The sequence below is a fragment of the Anopheles moucheti genome, chromosome 2, assembly GCF_943734755.1.
Source record: "Anopheles moucheti chromosome 2, idAnoMoucSN_F20_07, whole genome shotgun sequence".
Classification (NCBI taxonomy): Eukaryota; Metazoa; Arthropoda; class Insecta; order Diptera; family Culicidae; genus Anopheles; species Anopheles moucheti.
In genome coordinates, this window is record NC_069140.1 from 3,033,694 (window position 1) to 3,051,377 (window position 17,684).

A 17,684-nucleotide genomic window follows, 5' to 3' on the forward strand; every position below is an offset into this window, starting at 1 on the left:
TGGTCGTTTCCACTCGAGCGGCGTGTCGAAATTAAGCCCTTATTGCACCGAAACATTCAAAACGATACCGGAGGCATGGTACAAAGCTTCCGAGACCGATGCCGTGTTCGTTCCGGTCGATTTTTCCTTCACACCCGGCATCCCGACCTCAACGGACGTACAGCAGGACGACGCATGTAGAACCTTCCTCGGTTCGGAAAGAATTGTGCTGTGCTTCATGCTTACTCACGTGGTTCAACGGAAGCATGGATGCGCAGGAGAGAAGAAAAAACCCCATGCCAGGCGAACGCACCGAAAGGTAGCCTCTTTAATCCAATTAACGATGAAATTAAGATAACAAACAAATTTCATTAAAATTATAAAATGATATCAAATTAAATTCGACGCGGTACGCGTATTGAAATGGATTCGCTGCTACCTTCCGGAAGCGTTACAGGACTGTTGTTATAACGCGTTTTTCCTTGTTCTTGACAAATGCACTGCACGATAAATAGAGCATGCCGTCACGTAACCGTGGCAACCATAGCGCACATCCAAGCAGGGTGGAAAACACGAAGGAACGAAAGATTACATCTAATCGAGATCACATGACGATCGGTATGTTTACTTTTCACATGTTCCCATTCTGTTTATCTTGATGCTTGTTGTTGTTTACATGGCGGACCTTTTTTCCCCGTGCGCTCATCTTGCTTTTTTGTCCCGTGTGTCAATAGCTGCCGGCAATCGATCACAATCGAATCCTCCTCCACGAACGATCGATTCACGTGGTACATTTTTGTTGTTGTTTCCTTTTGCGTATTGATGTATTGCGCGTTCGAGCATTGTATGGCCGGGCTTCGGAAGCTAATGGGAAAAGCAAAATATTTTCATAGCCTCAGAGTTAATCGTATCCTTTCACACGGTGCGTCCTATCTGGTTTGGATCTTTCAGTCCTTTTTTCATCGAAGTTCAGCTCGATTTAGCCTAAAGCCAATCAACAGGTATAATGTGTGTCTTATGTATGCAAGAGTGTTTGATGCTTGAAACATCTACTTGAGAAACTGAACAATTTCTATGCCATCCTGATTACTGCCAACTGATGTTTACGATTTGATGGCAAGGTCACTAGAAGCAACAATTCCAAGCTGTCTGGGTACATTTGCTTCAACAGCAACGTGCCTGAACGCAATTAATCCGAACCAGTTGACGAATTTTATTGACCTCCGCTAATCAATGAAGTTGCCACTTCTACTCCGCTTGCCCTTATCAGAGCAACTTTATTGCCAACAAGTGTCGAATCGAAAATTCAAGTTGCACAGTAATGCCGAGCGTGTGAACAAGCAACTTCGTGTGTAAGACCGGAAGTACTAACTAATGCTAACGTTCGTTATGACCACACCCCTGAACCCTACCAAGAACGAGCCGCATACGAGAACCGACCCCCTTCGGCTACCGGCACAGACCAGCATTCAGCATTCGTAGCGTGCATCGCTCCAGTAACAACACCATCAATGGGGTACCGTTTCCGTTTTCGGCATGCCTTACGTCCAAAATCGGCCGGTGGACGAAGCACACCGAGACACCGGGACTCCATCAACTACAAATATTGCACCAATTCTCGATGCGAACAGCCACGTACCTTAACCGCCATTCGTCCGACATGGATCGATTTTGCATTCTTATCTTTAAGGTGCGTCTCTGTCGCTTTCTTTCCACTCGGCTCCCATCTCCGGCCTGAGTTCTGCAGGATGCGTTCAGCGGTCATTGTTGCCGATACTGAATGCTGTTGGAGGTATGGAGAGCAAAACTTTAAAACAATGTGCATCAGGCAGGAACCGAGAGGCGAAGCTTCAAGAGGAAGCTTGGGTGACAGAATGTATCGCATTTCAATTTAATTTAAATACAAACGACCAATAAAGCTAGTCCACGATCATCAACAACAGTGCGATTGGGCCGCGTTCTGTCCTGTACGGTGAGAAGGCGAGAAGTGGCCGTGTTGCCCATCCTTTCCTAAGTGTATCTCCAGCCACCCATCGCGGACCCACCCACCCACCCACAGACCCTGGCACGAAAGACTCCCCTTTGGCGTGTCGAGACTTACGCGGTTGCGTTGCCGAAGACACGCGCTCAGTAACGCTTCGGGCTCGACGCCGTGCAGATGTACGAGCTAGCGGCAGATATCTTGAAGACCTAGCTAAGAGACAAAGTTGAAGCTGCCCTAACACCTTCAAGTTGTCTAGTTTGTGTGGGGTTGTGTTTCGCGAGTGCCATTTGGAATAACGCCTTAGAAACCTCCGGATATCTTCATTATGAATTAAACAAGTGATAAATGTGAAGTGAACCTTCTTAATGCTAATTGTTTAACATCAGCTGCATCACTAGTAACGTGATCGAACCGTGATAGCCCCGTGATATAGATCCATCAAAATGGAACACACTGTTCATTCCGTACCCTTTAATGGGACGTTTTCGGAGTACGCAACAACCATTTCGGCAGCTCTACTAGCCACAACCAACAGCACCGATGTTGCCGGTGAACTTGCCGGCAACCGAACGCAGAAGGCATCCTCCCTGGTCACACCCTGCATGGTGGTGGTAATGTTTTCGTACATTTTTGGCTGCATTGGGAACCTGATTGCCCTCATCCATCTGTGGCGCAACGTCCGCAACACGAAACACGCGCTAATGCTGAAGTAAGTTCTCGAACCTCGGCTGCAGTGACCGAGCAACAAGCATGATACCACACTAACCGGACACTTTACATGCCAAGCACGTTCCCGGGGAACTGGTGGTGATGTTGCTACTGGAAGACTGTGATCACACAGGAAAAGGTTTCTTTTGGGGGTGGGAATGCTTCCAGATATCCGCCTTGAGAGTTCTAAACTTTAAAGCTGCGCTTTAAACTCCCAATAGAAACAGCGTATCGAACTGATTACAATTAACTTCTTCGCTGTTTATCACACTATAATTGACTGCTTGCTGCGCCCGACAGCAATTAATGTCGCTTCGTAACACGTCCAATATCTATGATTGATATAGACACTGCGCTACCAAAGGCGCTCCGAACCGTTGGGTGCCACTATGGCGAAGGAAAATCAATATCACTGAAGCGATAAACGTTTTATAGCCGACACATTAGCGGGTGTGGAAGAATTAGATGAACCGTCCAAGTGAAAGTTACGGTTTGCGTTCGGTCCATTTCACAGGATTCATTGGATTTGGTAATTAAGGATCAAATGACAAACCGTCAAAAGTCTAACCGTTTCGGGCAATTAGATCCTTGGAGGCGGAAGAGATTATGTGCGGTAAAGATGTATTTGATCAAACAATCGAGTTATTCATTGTGAATGATGTGATTTGGAATATGCAAATGAGTGATTTATCACAAAACGTTTTAACAGTAAAAGTTCAACGAAAAGCAAATCGTATCACAGCTTATCGTATTATTGAGTTTTAGCGTTCTGCTTGCAAATAGGTCCAATGGCATGAGGCGCAATGGTAGAGTTTGGGAATAGCAAAACTATCAAGTTTTTTTAATTTAAATTAATTCTTCGTGTAGATTGTAGATGAAGTTAACAAATGTTTAAAACTTCATTAAAAGCGTTAAAGAGTAGTAGATCCAACAATAATACCATTTCTCTCGTACACACGAGGGCAATTATCCTTAATGAGAATTTTTCGGTTTCATTACCTCAGATGTTTGCTTACGAACGATCTAATTGGATTGAGCGGCATGTTTGTCCAGATGTGTTTGCAACTCTACCTTCCAGCGGACGTCATTCAGGCGAACATACACAACCTATGCATCCTGCGCGTAATTTGGCGTGTATTCGGCATCAGTTCCGGTTGTGTAGCGTTCGTTATGGCCTTCGAACGTTACATAGCGCTGGCGAAACCGTTCTTCTATCATAAGGTAAGGAAGCGAGATGGTCAACGATGGTGGACGATAATGTTGCAGTACAACCGAGAACTGCGCCTTTTTACAGTACGTGACGGATAATCTGATCCGCAAATCGATCTTCATCCTGTGGGGTATCGGTGCCTTCATAACGTTTCTGCCACTGTTCGGATTCGGCGTTTATTACGACGAACGGAAGAAAACGTGTGCTCGCTACCGCAGTGCTACCGAACCGATGGATGTGGCGTATGCGTATTTGTTCTTCAGTGTCGGTAAGATCGTTCGTTGAGCCTGCTCTCGATGAGCTCCGTTAACGGAATGTTCTTTTTTACTCCCTAGGAACGCTGCTTTGTGTTGGGATTGTGATCTGTAATCTTAGTGTGAGAAAGGTGTTGTATAGATCGCATCGGAAGATGTGCCGCCAGTTTGGCTCAATCAAACCAACACCAATGCTGAACCGATCGATGAGCCAAACGCCAAAATCATCCAGCTTTACCGATTCCAACATCATGCGCATGTTCAACGAGCCTACGACGGAGGAAATACGCTTCGCCAAGCTGATGACCGTTCTTAGTGTGTTCTTTATCATTTGCTGGCTTCCGCAGATGGTCAGTAAAACGGTAAAGTCTCCTCGTCCTTCACATTCTACACACGTTTTGCCCGCTTTCTATTCGCAGATCTCAATCATCTTGCTGCAACAGCTCAATGCTGCCATGAAGCAGAAGCTAACCTGGGTGTTCCGAGTGTCCGACATACTGATATTGGTGCACTTTACGCTCGACCCGTACATCTATGTGCTGCTGAAGAAGAGCCGCCGAAGTGACTTGCGCACCATGATACGCTACATGTTTAGCCGCAACCAACGGTTCAACATCGTGGATGCTGCCCTGTCACCGATGCAAAAGTCGACCAACTCATCACCACTTCCGTAGTAGCGTTTTAGTAGGAAGGAAACAAATTCAGATTCTACTGCAAGCATACGGGATCCATCGCGATGTAACGAATGATGGTCGATCTGTAAGAATACAAAACATCGAGAATAAATCTTATCGATTCAACACATATGATGATAAAAAACACCAATTCTGATGTTCACAACTTACGAAGGATTGAACTACGCATTGCTAGCTTGCTACACTTGTCTAAATACCTTTATTTCAATGTAAATATTATCACTAGGATACTTTCACCTTTGAGAAAAAGTTCGTCACTACGTTTGTTTGACTCAATGTTCGGTACGCGACCATAGGAGATGGAAATCGTTTTTTTTTCTGCAAAGTTCTTACTACCTTTCCAGGTGATATCAATCAAACAATCAAAGAACGTATTTTTATGACACAAATTGCATCGCTTTAGGCATGTCCTGAAGTCATGCAAAACACGTCATAAAACTGCATTTAGCTGTTTGTTTTTAACTAATACTATCACCTGAACTGATGTACGTGACTAGCAACGCTTCAAGGCGTATTGAAGCAGTGAAGCGCCTTTATGTCCTCGTGGTTTTGTTTGGTTTGGATCGTCCAATGGTGTATCCTTAATATCCACCACACCGTTATTAATGTTGGCGGGATGGCTACAAATTTGTTTCGAACTGGATAAACAAGTTATAGGAGTAAAAAGTGTATGTGTGTGTGTCCGTCTGTGTGTGCATATGAGATTCGCTAATTACAACAGGCTCTATTAGACTGGAAATGGATTATGTGAAACGCTGGTGGCTGACCGCAGCCGGTGCCCTACACTGGCCAGCGTCTAGATTGTTGGGTAGTATAAATTGATATATTCGATTAAGACGGTCGTTCACAATCGTGGTTGATTTTTCTCCCTTTTGCTCTGTTTCACCCTATCACATCGCCTTCGGAAGGGCTACATCGATCGGAGCAAGTCGCGCGTTCAAACTTCTTGCTTGATTCTTCGTTCGTGTACACATCTAGAATGTCACTAATGTTTCCATGCAACATCGATTTGCGCTCTTCATAGTCGTAGTCCACACGCACAGATACAAATCCCATCCTTCAGGGCCAAATGTTGTTTTTGTTTGTGTTAGAATATCGTTTGTACTAATCAGTGGCAAAGCACCAATAAAAGGAAACTTCACTTGTTACTGCTGTTTGTGCTGTCTTGCTACACCTGCAAAACCCAACCTGATATCAAATGTTTGGAGGACCTGCGTTTCTGTTTGGAGTGTTTGGAAGGGTAGTTGGTAACTTCCCCTTATGTTCTGTCAGTTTCCCATTACTCCTCAAAATGTTATTAATGCCCTAATTCTGATTCTATCACCTTTTCTAGACGCAACGAAACAGATGTGTGCGTTGTTCAGTAGTAGATATTTGCTGGAGGAGTTAAAATATGTCATACTTGATGGTGCCTGTCGCTCACCGCTGTTTCTCTTAAGAAGATTTATCAAAGAATTCATTTCTTTTCAAGGTATAATATTGCTTAAAACTGCCTCCGAATTGCCAAAATTTGTTTTACGTTGATGTAATGTTAACACCCAGTTCAAACATATCAACCATAATTAAAAGCGCAATACAGGATGTTCTACTTTATGTACACTAGCAAGTAAGTCGATAAAAACACCATTCTTTGGGCGAGATGTAATAGAATTATTCGTTTGTTAATATATAATTTACGAAATCTAAGTTCAAAAACAAACTGTTGTAGACCAGAGAGATGTACCAGAGGTTGTAGACCAGAGGTCTCCAAACTTTTCAGTCCACAGACCGCATTGGTTGAAACTACCGTAGTAGGAAGCTCTCGAGGACCCGCGGGCCGCAGTTTGGAGACTCCTGATATAGAGAACCAAATAAAACTGTAAATTAGTTTCTCTAACCCTTCCTTGGCCTATAACTTTCAATTGTCATTCGAGGATTCCTTGCATCTCATTCTAAAAAGAGTTTAAATGGTACTGGTTAGTTTGATAATGGGCAAAGACGAGGAATTCTTCCGCATTTATATGCAACTGCATCTAAAGAACGATCCTGTGACGATCGGGAACAGCTAACCGCTACAACTTTATCACAAACTAGAAGCCACCGTCCGCATCCGATCTAAGATCAGCCCGGCAGCCAAAAATGTTTTTTCTCAACTAACGAGGAGTATCGTCTTGATATGGTTCCAGTTCCAATTTCCTTAGTCTGACCACGAGGACGCGATTCACACGCGTTCGGGACAATTCCAACACAAAATGCTCGGTGACGTCCGTGTTCGCCATCTCTTAGTTGCTGATAGTGCTGATGCAGTCAGCGTTCTTCGTTTCGTGCAGATGGTAAGCGCCTAAATCAATGCTCGATTCCCACGACATGGGTACGTTTGTTGTTCCAATGAAATTGCTATAGAACAGCGGCTGCTGCTGCTCTTCGGTGACGGAAGTGGCAGAGAATTTGCGTGGTACGGTGGCAACCGTAGCTCCGGAGCCTTTCATCGAAGCGCACACAGTACCGCTCGGACTAATCACAGCGGATCCACTGTTGGAAGCACAAAGCAACGGAATCGTATCGGTGCATACGCTTGTCTGTGTTGCGTCGTTATCTCCTCCAGGACCGATCGTACCGTTCAGTGATTCACCGCAGGATCCCACCTGCTGGTTTTCAAGCGTTTTCTCCATCGTGGAGCTAATGTACGGACAGACATTGGAGGACCGTACCAGCATGCACCAATTCTAGAAGTAAAATGGAAAACAAATCATTTGTCAGATCAACAGAAGAAATGGATTTCTTCAGGCACACTCACCAGAATATTGAAACTGATGGCAAATATTACCGGCATCACACACGAGTGGACATTCTCCAGGGCAATGACCTCCAGGAACCAGCACACGGAGAAGATCGGTTGGAAGAACAGTCCAAACTTGATCGCCTTCTTGAACTCCGTAAAGTCCTGCACATCCGACGCCATGCTCGGTGTGGTTAGTTCTGCCAGTGATAGCTGTCCCAGGTCGATCCGTGTATCGTAACAATCGAACGAACGTTTGGTTGCGTTCATTGCGTACTGGCTGGCAGCTGCCGTCGTCATGCCTGGTGTAATAGCCATACCTGTGGTGGTCGGCTGTGGTAACGTTACCACCGAGTGACGATTAGCGCAATCGGCGTACTCCTGGCAGCACACGTTACGGTCTTTCACTTGCTCTAGCTGCGGATAGCTGTTGCTTCGGCACACCATGGCCATGTTAACGCCGGCCAATGATGGCAAACGCGGATATATGATGTCGTTACACTTGGACGTTGTCTCGATGATACTTTCTATGCTTTCGCACAGTAGCTCCGTCTGCTTGGTGGAGATACGCTTGAGACTCAGTGTTCCCAACACGGTTGTAAGGATGATCAGAAACGATATCGGCACCATAAAACTTACGATCATACCTTTCTGGATCGACATCCAGCAGTATCGATGCACCTCAAACCGATCAATAGCAGACGCGTACGAAAACTGCATAAAAGAAAGAGAGAGCTATTAGTTGAATGGATCACGTACAAGACTGTTACTGTTCCGTCACTTACCAACACGTACACCGCAGGGATACCGTAACCCAGCAGATAATGATACTTCAACTTCGGTGTACACTCGTTCGCAAGCAGATCGTATATCACGTAGATGTAGATAAAGCACCAGATGCTCGTACTCAGATGCAAATAGTGCAGCAGCACTGCGATCAGCTCACACCGGATCACATTCCGCGTTGCCTGTACGCCCAGTATGAAGGACAAATTTGACGCGATCAGGGCCAGCAACAGATTCAGACAGATCGGATAGAACGCATTAAAGTGACGCAGACGACGATTCCTCAGGAACAGTATGATGATCGTCAGTATCTGTGGTGCCAGCGCAAAGACTGCTCCAATCACGATCACATTCCCGCCGAGATCTTTGCGCAAATTCCCATTAGTGCCGTAGTAGATGTACATGATGTTGTCGATGAAATCATGCCCCTTCATATCGTTGTTCAGATTATCGAAGGAACTCTCATCGTCCGTCGTGTGGGCCTGCGGTGACTTGCGTAACGACTTCGAGGAATCTACATCAAAACAAGGATTTGGAACAAGCTTTAGACGAACTGTGGCCCACTTCCAAGTCTCACGCAATACTTACACACTTTTATCACATTCTCCTCCCCAGGATATCGGTTCCGTTTCATCGTGCTTTTGTTAATGAAGGAAGCGTATATTTTGTCCGGATCGGGAAAAATGTCCGGCGGTCGGGTTACCTCACCGTTTGTCACGGCAGAGCGACCAGGTGTCTCTTCCGGTATTGGCAAACCACCCAACGTCATGCCCGTCTCGTAGTCGGACGTTTTAGTGCCACCGTCGTAATCGTAGTAGATCGGTTCCATGATATCGCCAGCAGGACGGGTAAAGTTGATAAAATCGTTTATGAACTTCGTTTCGTAGTTGGCAAACTTAGCCCGTATGCCTTTACATTCTGTTGAAGGTGGGAGAAACATAGATAACAGGACAATTTCAGTACTGCAAATGCAATTCTTAAAGCCATTTATATGCTCCAAATTAAAGCCTCATCTGCTACTGAACAAAAACCCCCACTCGAAGGCCTTTATCTTGCCTCATTCATTATGGAATATTCTCCACCGTACACCAACGACAATTGCAATGCTTCGACCAGAGAACTGACATCATCCTCATGCTGCAAATCATGCAATTATATTCCCGATAAAGTGCATTATAGTTGAGTGCATTCCAAAAATACCCACGCAGAACTGGGACATTCTCTCTTTTTGTACCTACGTAGGAGCGCGCCATCTGAAGCTCGTGGGAGTGCAAAAGAAACAGAAGGAAAATTTATTCGACATTGTCGAGGCAATTCCGGCTCTTCCCCGTTGTGTACTTCCAGCATGTACGTCGGGGTGCTTCCATGTACCGACGCTTAGTCGCTGTCGCTGCATACTTTCATTCATGCATTCATTCATGCTTCTGCACAGCACATTTCCTGCGGGATTTCTACAGTCAGCCATTCTTGTTTGCGACACTCGAGTGTAGCAGACAAGCGAACATCCTTTAACCGAGCTCTGTTCCTAGCCTTAAGGTTCTACGGTTGGCTATCAAAGGAACAGCTCGCGAGAAGCACACTCAATACAGTGCAGCGTAGTAGCGGGAACACAATCGAAATCCCCCGCCGTTTCTAGACGTGCCCTGAAGTGGGTGGCAAGAGTTGGCAAGAGTGTACTCATTTAATGTGTAACACTTGTCACGTACCGAGAATGCCCGAAGGATATTGGGGCTTTTGCAGGTGTTTTACCGAACACCTCTGCAGTAAGGATTGTTTCTTCTCCCCCCACTCGCTATAAGGGCTCGTATTTTTCTTCTACTCGAATTGCCAACACAGTTGCGATAAAACGGTCCCAAAGCGAGCAACATATTTGCTCTGTGAATCATGTGCTGCCCTTGTTTGTGGTCTCTCCGCAAAGGTTTGGCTTATGTTTGGCCCATTTGTAGGTGACCTATTCCTTGGGGTACAGCACGCAAACCACGTATTCGTGCGAAAAATTGATCAAACACAATCATCGGCCATCGAACGCGCCAGTTTGGCCAGTTTTTGGGGCTTCGTAGAGTCTAATTTTGTGTGTTTTATGTGTATCGTAGTGGGGAAATTGATTTTTCGTCCTGCTTTACGATTGTACGAATGTGACGCAAGTCCAACGAACGGATTTCGGCCTGTTTATTGCTCCCAGACGCCATTAAACCGCCATTTTCCATTGTGAACATTTGGCTCGGCGAGGTTCAGAGCCGTTAAGTGGTTATATGCGCCCGTAACGGCTATGATACAGCGTCAGCCCGTGATAGGAGTGCGCGATGACAGCTCGGGACAACACACTGCTGTTACGGATGCGGGGCGAAGAAGCAACAAGAATCCTGTTCTCTGGTTCCGGTGCGATGGCAAACCACATCGGTGTTGCGGTAGTTACTTATGCATGCAAATTGAATCCAGTTGATTTCTCCAACACAAGTTCTTCCGTTTTGCCACCCTCGCAACCCCCCTCATTTACAATTCGTGCCTTGCCTTGGCCCCGATTCTATACTCACGTAGCTGGCCGGAAAATTGCAGCACCAGCAGCACCGGAAGTACGCTCCTTGATAGCATGTTGATGAGGTTGTGGATGTCGTCTACAGTCGGTGCACGATTCCAAGGGTTTGGAGTTGGGCTAGTAGTGTACGGGATGCTAGATAAGATGCGGATGGATAGTGGGCACCAGCGAGCTTCAGTTCACCGGGAGGATTCAATTAAAAACACCTCGCTATCAGTCGGTTCACATCGCACAATTACCCTTTCTCCATATTTTTCACGCACCCGTTACGCTTTATCCCGTATAGTAAACACATCAACTGGTGTACACACAAACGCACACGCACACAAACACTGCTGCTACTGGAAGACTGAAAACGTAGACACGCGACGCACTCCGACGGGCTAGCTTTTCTGTTGGCAAGCTTTTAGGTCATCAGACACTCCCGTCCATCCAACTTACTACAGTCTCTTTCTGTTGTTTTGGGCTTCACCGCTTAGGTCATACTGGCTGCTTTCCCTCACGCGATACGCATAATCGATACTGGTGGGTCGCGTTGTTCACTGTACTGTGTCCCGAGCCGTCAGGACGCTTATCACATTACACTTTACACCTTGCCACAGATCTCCGTCCTGTCGTGTGGAGATAAATTTTCATCTTATCCTTTCCTTCTCCATCACAGAAGCGTTCTTTTCACTCGTTATCCCTCTCAAACTCACTACGCTCAGGCGACAGGCACAAACCCTTCTGCACCTACGGGTGACAACGACCGTAACCGTACGACGACCGCTTCGCTACCCGTACTATTACCGACTGACTGACGGTTTGTCGCTGTCTGCACCAGAGTTCCTGGGTGAGTTTGCTCTGACCGAGAAATATACTTCCGGTTGCTCACTCCCAACCACTGTGAGCTGTGCTTTGGTAGTGGTGTCAGAGTCCTGGGTTCCTATCCCCAGTGTGAAATACAACGCTACAACGGAGTGCTTTGTTAGCGTCGTTTGCAATACGCCACCAGTGAAACCATGCGTCTCCATCGCTGCTACATAGCAACCAAGCTTTACCAAACACGCGTGAGTGCCGCACGCGCACTACACCCGCTCGCCGTCGTGGTGAGTGACTGCGAGTTCCATATCACAACCGATAACGCAATACAGTACGTCACGGAAAACATCCACAGTGCTATATTATGTTTCCTATAAATCATTTCATAATTCGTGATTCCATTAGAGACTGTAAAGTGTTTTTCGAAAATACCGAATTAAATAACCTACCACAGAGTTTTTCTTTTGGCAACAAGCGAATGTTTATTAAAAATAGATTTAAAAAGAGTTTTTTTTTCATTATTTGTGTACCTTAGCTTATTAGCTAATTTATTTCTTACTCTGTCGAAAACAATCGTAAGTATGATGTAATAGGCCACTAAACACAGTGCAGTTGTGTTTTGTTTCGTAAAGTACATGAAAAAAGTAAACTATCTAACCAACCCATAAATAAAACAAATTAAAGCCAAACCTTTCGCTATTTCAATATAACAGTTTCATAACAAACAAATTTACGCCATTCGGTTGCAAATTGGAATCGATCTACCTAAACTGTGTCCGTACCGTGTTGTCTAACTGTAATATCTATGGATAGCGTCCTCGTTGTCGCATTAAGCACTTTCGCATTTGGAATATGTATCGGTTGAGCGCGTTTTTATCTAACGAATTATTTTCACAGCAACTATTTTGTTTTTCTTCACCGTGATTTAGATATAAAAACAAGAATTTAAAGTCAGCCTACATTTACTACTGGACTAACGCTTACGATGTATTAATAACCTTCTTCCTGAGTACCATTCCACTAAGCATTCCTATAACGATCGTTGATTGTTGCTCTTAGTGTAATAGGGGGTAGCACCATGCACTCGTTGTGCTATTTGTCTTTTTTGTCACCGAATGTGTTCAGAAAGTATCCGAAACTGGATTGTTAACGTTTAGTAGACTAGTAGTGTACCGGTTGTCGTGTCCTCGTCCACTGACTCACCGCCGTTGCGAGTGTACCAACATCAGGAAACTTGTGGCAAGGAATAAACCGGCCGGAATTGAAGCTAGCAAGCTGTAACGTTCATCTGGAAAAGTTTCAACAAAAAAACGGTATTAAACGGACCGCTTCGCACGATGTTCAACGTCCGCTTACCCGTCATTGCTTCACTCTTCTTCGATACTGCCCAGCCTAAACTTCGCTGGACCGCCATTTTCCACTTGGTGTAACGAGCATTCCGTTCCTCTTCGGTCGTCGTCGGAAGGAATGTTTCATGGTGTGATTGAACACCTGCATAGCCGCTGCAAAAAGAAAAACAAACACACATACGATCCTATTTGTTATCTATCTCAAGAGTGTTATTGAAAATGAACCTATCGGGAAATGCCACACTCGACCGTCGTGAACACACATATGCTTATCAGTCCGGGGTTAAACGGTAGCCAGGAAAATAATTATTTCCTCCACCTTGAATAAACACATCCACTTACCGGATTTCCGCTTCCAGCTTGTACAAATCCACCCCGTTTGCTTGAGCTGCAGCCATAGCTGTTCCGAGTGCGGCCGGTTCGTGTACCTCCGTTTTCACTGCAGGTTACAAACAAAATGACAGCATGTAAGCACGATCATCCGAAAAGCCCGACGTAAAAACGCGACAGTCACAACTACTACCTGCTCTCACTGGCGATAATACGTTACGAGCGTACTGCGAGAGCTTTATGTTGTCTACTTACACACAGGAATGCCGCTCAAATCCGCTTGCAGCTGCATTAAAAGACTGTTGTTCGCCATAATACCATCCGCGTGAAGTTTGTTCAGGTTTATGCTGTATGCAAGAAATAAAAACAGAAACATGATCCACTACCGTGCGGAGTGTGTTGCGGCACAACATAACTCGTTTGCCTTCCAGTTCCAAGTCTACGTACCCGCAGTCTTTTTTCATCGCTTCGATAATGTCCCGCGTTTGGAAGCATACCGCCTCCAAGGCGGCCCTCACGAAGTGGTGCTTGGTAGTGAAACTGGTCAAACCACAAAATATGCTGCGAAAGAAACCGAAATTAAACAACATCGAGTGAATGAGAGAGTGCGCGAGTGTAATCGAGTGTAATCGAGTGTGATCGAGCGAGATCGTGTACATTGTGTACAAGCAATCGTTAAGTTAAAATAAGACAACGGGAATTCACATCGCGACGAAGGGCACGATGAAGTCAACGTAAAAAAAACCCACCCCAAAGGGAAATCACCGAACGACCCGTTCGCGTTTGATCTCGTGATACAGTTTACGGAAGCACGAAACGTGTCTGGCTCAATCCGCACACAAAAAATAAATCAATGACGCGCAACCTCACCCACTGTCACCAACGTATGGTAGGAAACGGTTGAAATACTTTAAGCAGAAAAATAAAAATAGTCAATCACGAACGGCAGTGAACATCACGCAAGTCTCGGACAGCGCGTCATCATCGGTCGTGCGCGAGTAGCTTTGTATCAAGGTCTCTCTCGTACTGCTACTAATTCCTTCATGTTCCCTTACTACCAATATATCAATTCTCTAGCTTGCGTGCCACCTATCAATCCACACAAAAAATGAGCCCTGACATCTTGCGCTTTTCCCAATCATCTTCCCGCTATCTTCATGCGCAGCTGTGTGTACCGCAATTTACAACCGAACTATACTCTCATCATCCGCAGGGGTAATATTGATGGTTCCGCGATTAGTGCTTAAGGGTGTGAATTGTACCCTTGCCGTTTATAATCTAACGAACGCGAAATTGCGCGATAACAAGCTGGATTTATGAGCGCGCACTGTTGTAGAAACAAAAACACACGCGACACTTACCCGCGCGCATCCTTTCGCCAGTAGGGAGCGTACAGTCCGGTGAATGCAGGTACGAAGTAAACATCACCCGTCGATGATACGCTGCCAGCGATCTGCCAATGACAAAGTTGATAATAAGTAAACAGAATGTACAAAGCGGTATAACTTATAATAGTCAACAAAAAACAAACGGTGATTCTTTTCGATTCGTTGTTGGAAAGTTGTTGAGTGGAATATTCCATAGCAGAATTTCAGAATTTTCCATTACTAGTATGGTAAGTGTGTATACAAAACAAAAGCAACAATGACAAAAGGGAAATAATGCAAGTATCGTACTAATAAAATACGCGTAATAAAGTCGTATCTCCCTAATAACGACAATCGGACATCAAAGAACCTTCATTAATTGCTCCAAATTACATGATAACTCTCTTTTGATCATGCTTCTAATTTACATACATACAAAATATCTCTGTTTATGGTTCTTACACGTAAATATCTTTATCACATCAACGGCAATAAACTCTTCTCTAAACATGTTTCATTAAATAGTTTTGTTTGTCGCTCTTCAATGTCTTTCAAAGGTCACCGGTACTCGTCGATCAAATCGATGCAACTTACCTGTTCGGAATCTTTGATGTCCTTAATAATTTTAAGATTATCGCGCAACCAGTTCATGGCCACACCGGCTACTGCTACTGAGCCTTCCAAAGCATACACCGGTGGTGCATTTCGACCCATCTGGTACGCTACCGTCGTCACCAGGCCGTGAGTCGATTGGACGCACTACAAAATAAAAGAATATTGAAAAGTGTAACCTCATTCGCCTCTTCTTGTGTCCTTACTCCTCAAACATACCCTAGTTCCCGTATTGTACAGCAGGAAGCATCCTTTTCGGTAGGTATTCTTTGCCTGACCCTCCTTTAAGCACCGTTGCCCGATAAGACTCGCCTGCTGATTCCCCAATATCGCACTGATCGGAATTCCATCGAGCACACTGTTGTCCTTCACCTTGCCGTAAATCTCAGACGAACTACGAATTTCCGGCAACATATCCGGATGGACGGAGAACGTTTTCGTCAGCAGCGGATCCCAGTGCAGTGTTTCGATGTTCATTAACAGCGTACGGGACGCATTGGTTACATCAGTCACGAAAGCACCACCTTGTGGACCACCGGTCAAATTCCACACCAACCACGTGTCGATTGTTCCAGCGTAACAACGCTTCTCCCGGCACGCCTTCCTTACTGCCACCACATTATCCTTCAGCCAGTTCAGCTTGAGGGCGGAAAAGTAGGGCGAAATTGGGAGCCCAGACAGTGCGCGGAAGTGATTGTGGTTCTGTTCCGGCAGACGGGCCAACACCCGATCGACCGTTTTATCCGTCCGAATATCGTTCCATACTGCAAGGTGTGGAAAACAAAGTGTTAAAGCTTTTCTCCAACGGTTGTTAGAATAACGAGATCTCTTACCGATGGCATTGTACAGAGGTTCGCCAGTGTTTTTGTCCCACACGACAGTCGTTTCGCGCTGATTCGTGATACCGATTGCGGCGATATCTTTGACGAGATAGTCAAGCTTTTCCACCTGGTGGCACGCTTCCACTGCACAGAGCCTTACCGCTTCCAGCACCTCCACCGGATTGTGCTCGGTCCAGCCATCGCGTGGGACAATCTGCGTAATGCGTATTTGATGCGCTGCAATCTCCTCGAATTCCGGTAATTTGAAAATCTAAAACAAGAAACAAGAATTCATTAGACTCTTCCAAACCCATCAACAATCCTGACACCAGGCCAGCAGACACGTGTCTTCGTACCACAAACCGCGTACTGTTCGTGCCTGCATCGATCACGCCAATCAATTTGCTGCGCTCCAAGGAAGCCATGGTGGATGTGCAGATGTTGACAACAAATCACACTGTTGTGCCGGCGCTTCTTCTGCTACTTTGCTTCGAAACCGTATGTCGCGAGCACCAGCTCTCAGTCGGGTCAACGCACACACTACTTCACAGCACCACGTTATGTATCAGCCACCACTTCTCGGCTGTACGTACGTTGCATAATGTCACTCGCGGCTGGTGAGGTGCTGGGTCCGCCCGTCTCGAGATGATGATCTTCTGTGCACGTGTGTGTCCGCGATTAGCTAGAGGATTCCTGCCAAGAAGGTGTGTCGAAAGGAACTTATCGCCTTGTCCACGTTATCATGATTATGCACTCATCGCCGACTCGACAGTGTGTCCCAACTAACGAAGGTACGAGGCGAGACAGGCAGCTGAGTCAGCAAGCTGTTCGCAAAAACCACATTCCTTCACTGTGAAACCGGGTCGGGTAATGGAAACAAACACTTAGCGCCTGCCACTCCGCTGCTGCACAGTCACGGCGACCCTCACTTTTCTCTAAACCGGCTTGGCGCGAGATCGTGACGGTGTTATCAACTGCCCACGACGACACTGTCCGGGTGAACACCGGGACTAGCGGAGCAGCGGCTTGTGACGCTTAACACCTACTCTCGCCGACCATCCCAACAATCGCAGCTGCCGGTCCCCAGTTTGCCGCAACAATTCTGGCGGCCACGCAGCACGTCGCGTTTCGGTTCCGGCCAATTTGGTCGTTCAACACGCAGTTGACAGTTTCGGAGAGTCAGGAAGAAATCCGAGAGCAAAAGAAAAACAATACTGACGCACGCATGTCAAGTAGCAGTAGGAAAACCTGTTCATATCGTGCGTTAAATTAAAACTGTTCTAGCAATAGTCTAGCAATCGGCTATTAAATCGCCAAATAAACGATAACAAAACTACGAAAATGTGCAAGATAAACTCATATAATCAATACAAAAATAAGGGTAATCATCATTCTATAGGCTGCTATTTTCCCAGAACGCTTTACAGCAAAGCATGCCGTTGACGTCATTAGGGGTTGAAATAAACCCAACTGACAAAGAAATTAGTGTCATGT

The 17,684-nt window shown here is 45.7% G+C and overlaps 3 protein-coding genes across 3 annotated transcripts; 1 reads left to right on the top strand and 2 right to left on the bottom strand.

Moving 5' to 3' along the window:
* The first annotated feature begins 2,406 nt into the window (after positions 1–2,406).
* Positions 2,407–5,002, top strand: LOC128305920 (prostaglandin E2 receptor EP4 subtype). The gene is made up of 5 exons (XM_053043600.1): positions 2,407–2,672; positions 3,676–3,892; positions 3,966–4,149; positions 4,217–4,485; positions 4,555–5,002. The coding sequence occupies exons 1-5, from the start codon at positions 2,407–2,409 to the stop codon at positions 4,807–4,809; spliced, it is 1,191 nt and encodes a 396-aa protein (XP_052899560.1). The 3' UTR covers positions 4,810–5,002.
* A 6-nt stretch (positions 5,003–5,008) lies between these two features.
* LOC128305743 (uncharacterized) lies at positions 5,009–11,007 on the bottom strand. Its single transcript, XM_053043369.1, has 5 exons — positions 10,909–11,007; positions 8,963–9,292; positions 8,374–8,888; positions 7,607–8,302; positions 5,009–7,535 (listed from the first exon to the last, which is right to left on the bottom strand). Exons 1-5 carry the CDS (start codon positions 10,964–10,966, stop codon positions 7,092–7,094), a joined length of 2,043 nt encoding a protein of 680 aa, XP_052899329.1. The 5' UTR covers positions 10,967–11,007; the 3' UTR covers positions 5,009–7,091.
* A 1,219-nt stretch (positions 11,008–12,226) lies between these two features.
* Positions 12,227–17,487, bottom strand: LOC128305831 (glycerol kinase). Its single transcript, XM_053043484.1, has 10 exons — positions 16,547–17,487; positions 16,203–16,461; positions 15,589–16,133; positions 15,352–15,516; positions 14,752–14,843; positions 13,838–13,951; positions 13,646–13,737; positions 13,403–13,499; positions 13,068–13,213; positions 12,227–12,999 (listed from the first exon to the last, which is right to left on the bottom strand). The coding sequence occupies exons 1-10, from the start codon at positions 16,613–16,615 to the stop codon at positions 12,911–12,913; spliced, it is 1,668 nt and encodes a 555-aa protein (XP_052899444.1). The 5' UTR covers positions 16,616–17,487; the 3' UTR covers positions 12,227–12,910.
* Between the last annotated feature and the right edge of the window lie 197 nt (positions 17,488–17,684).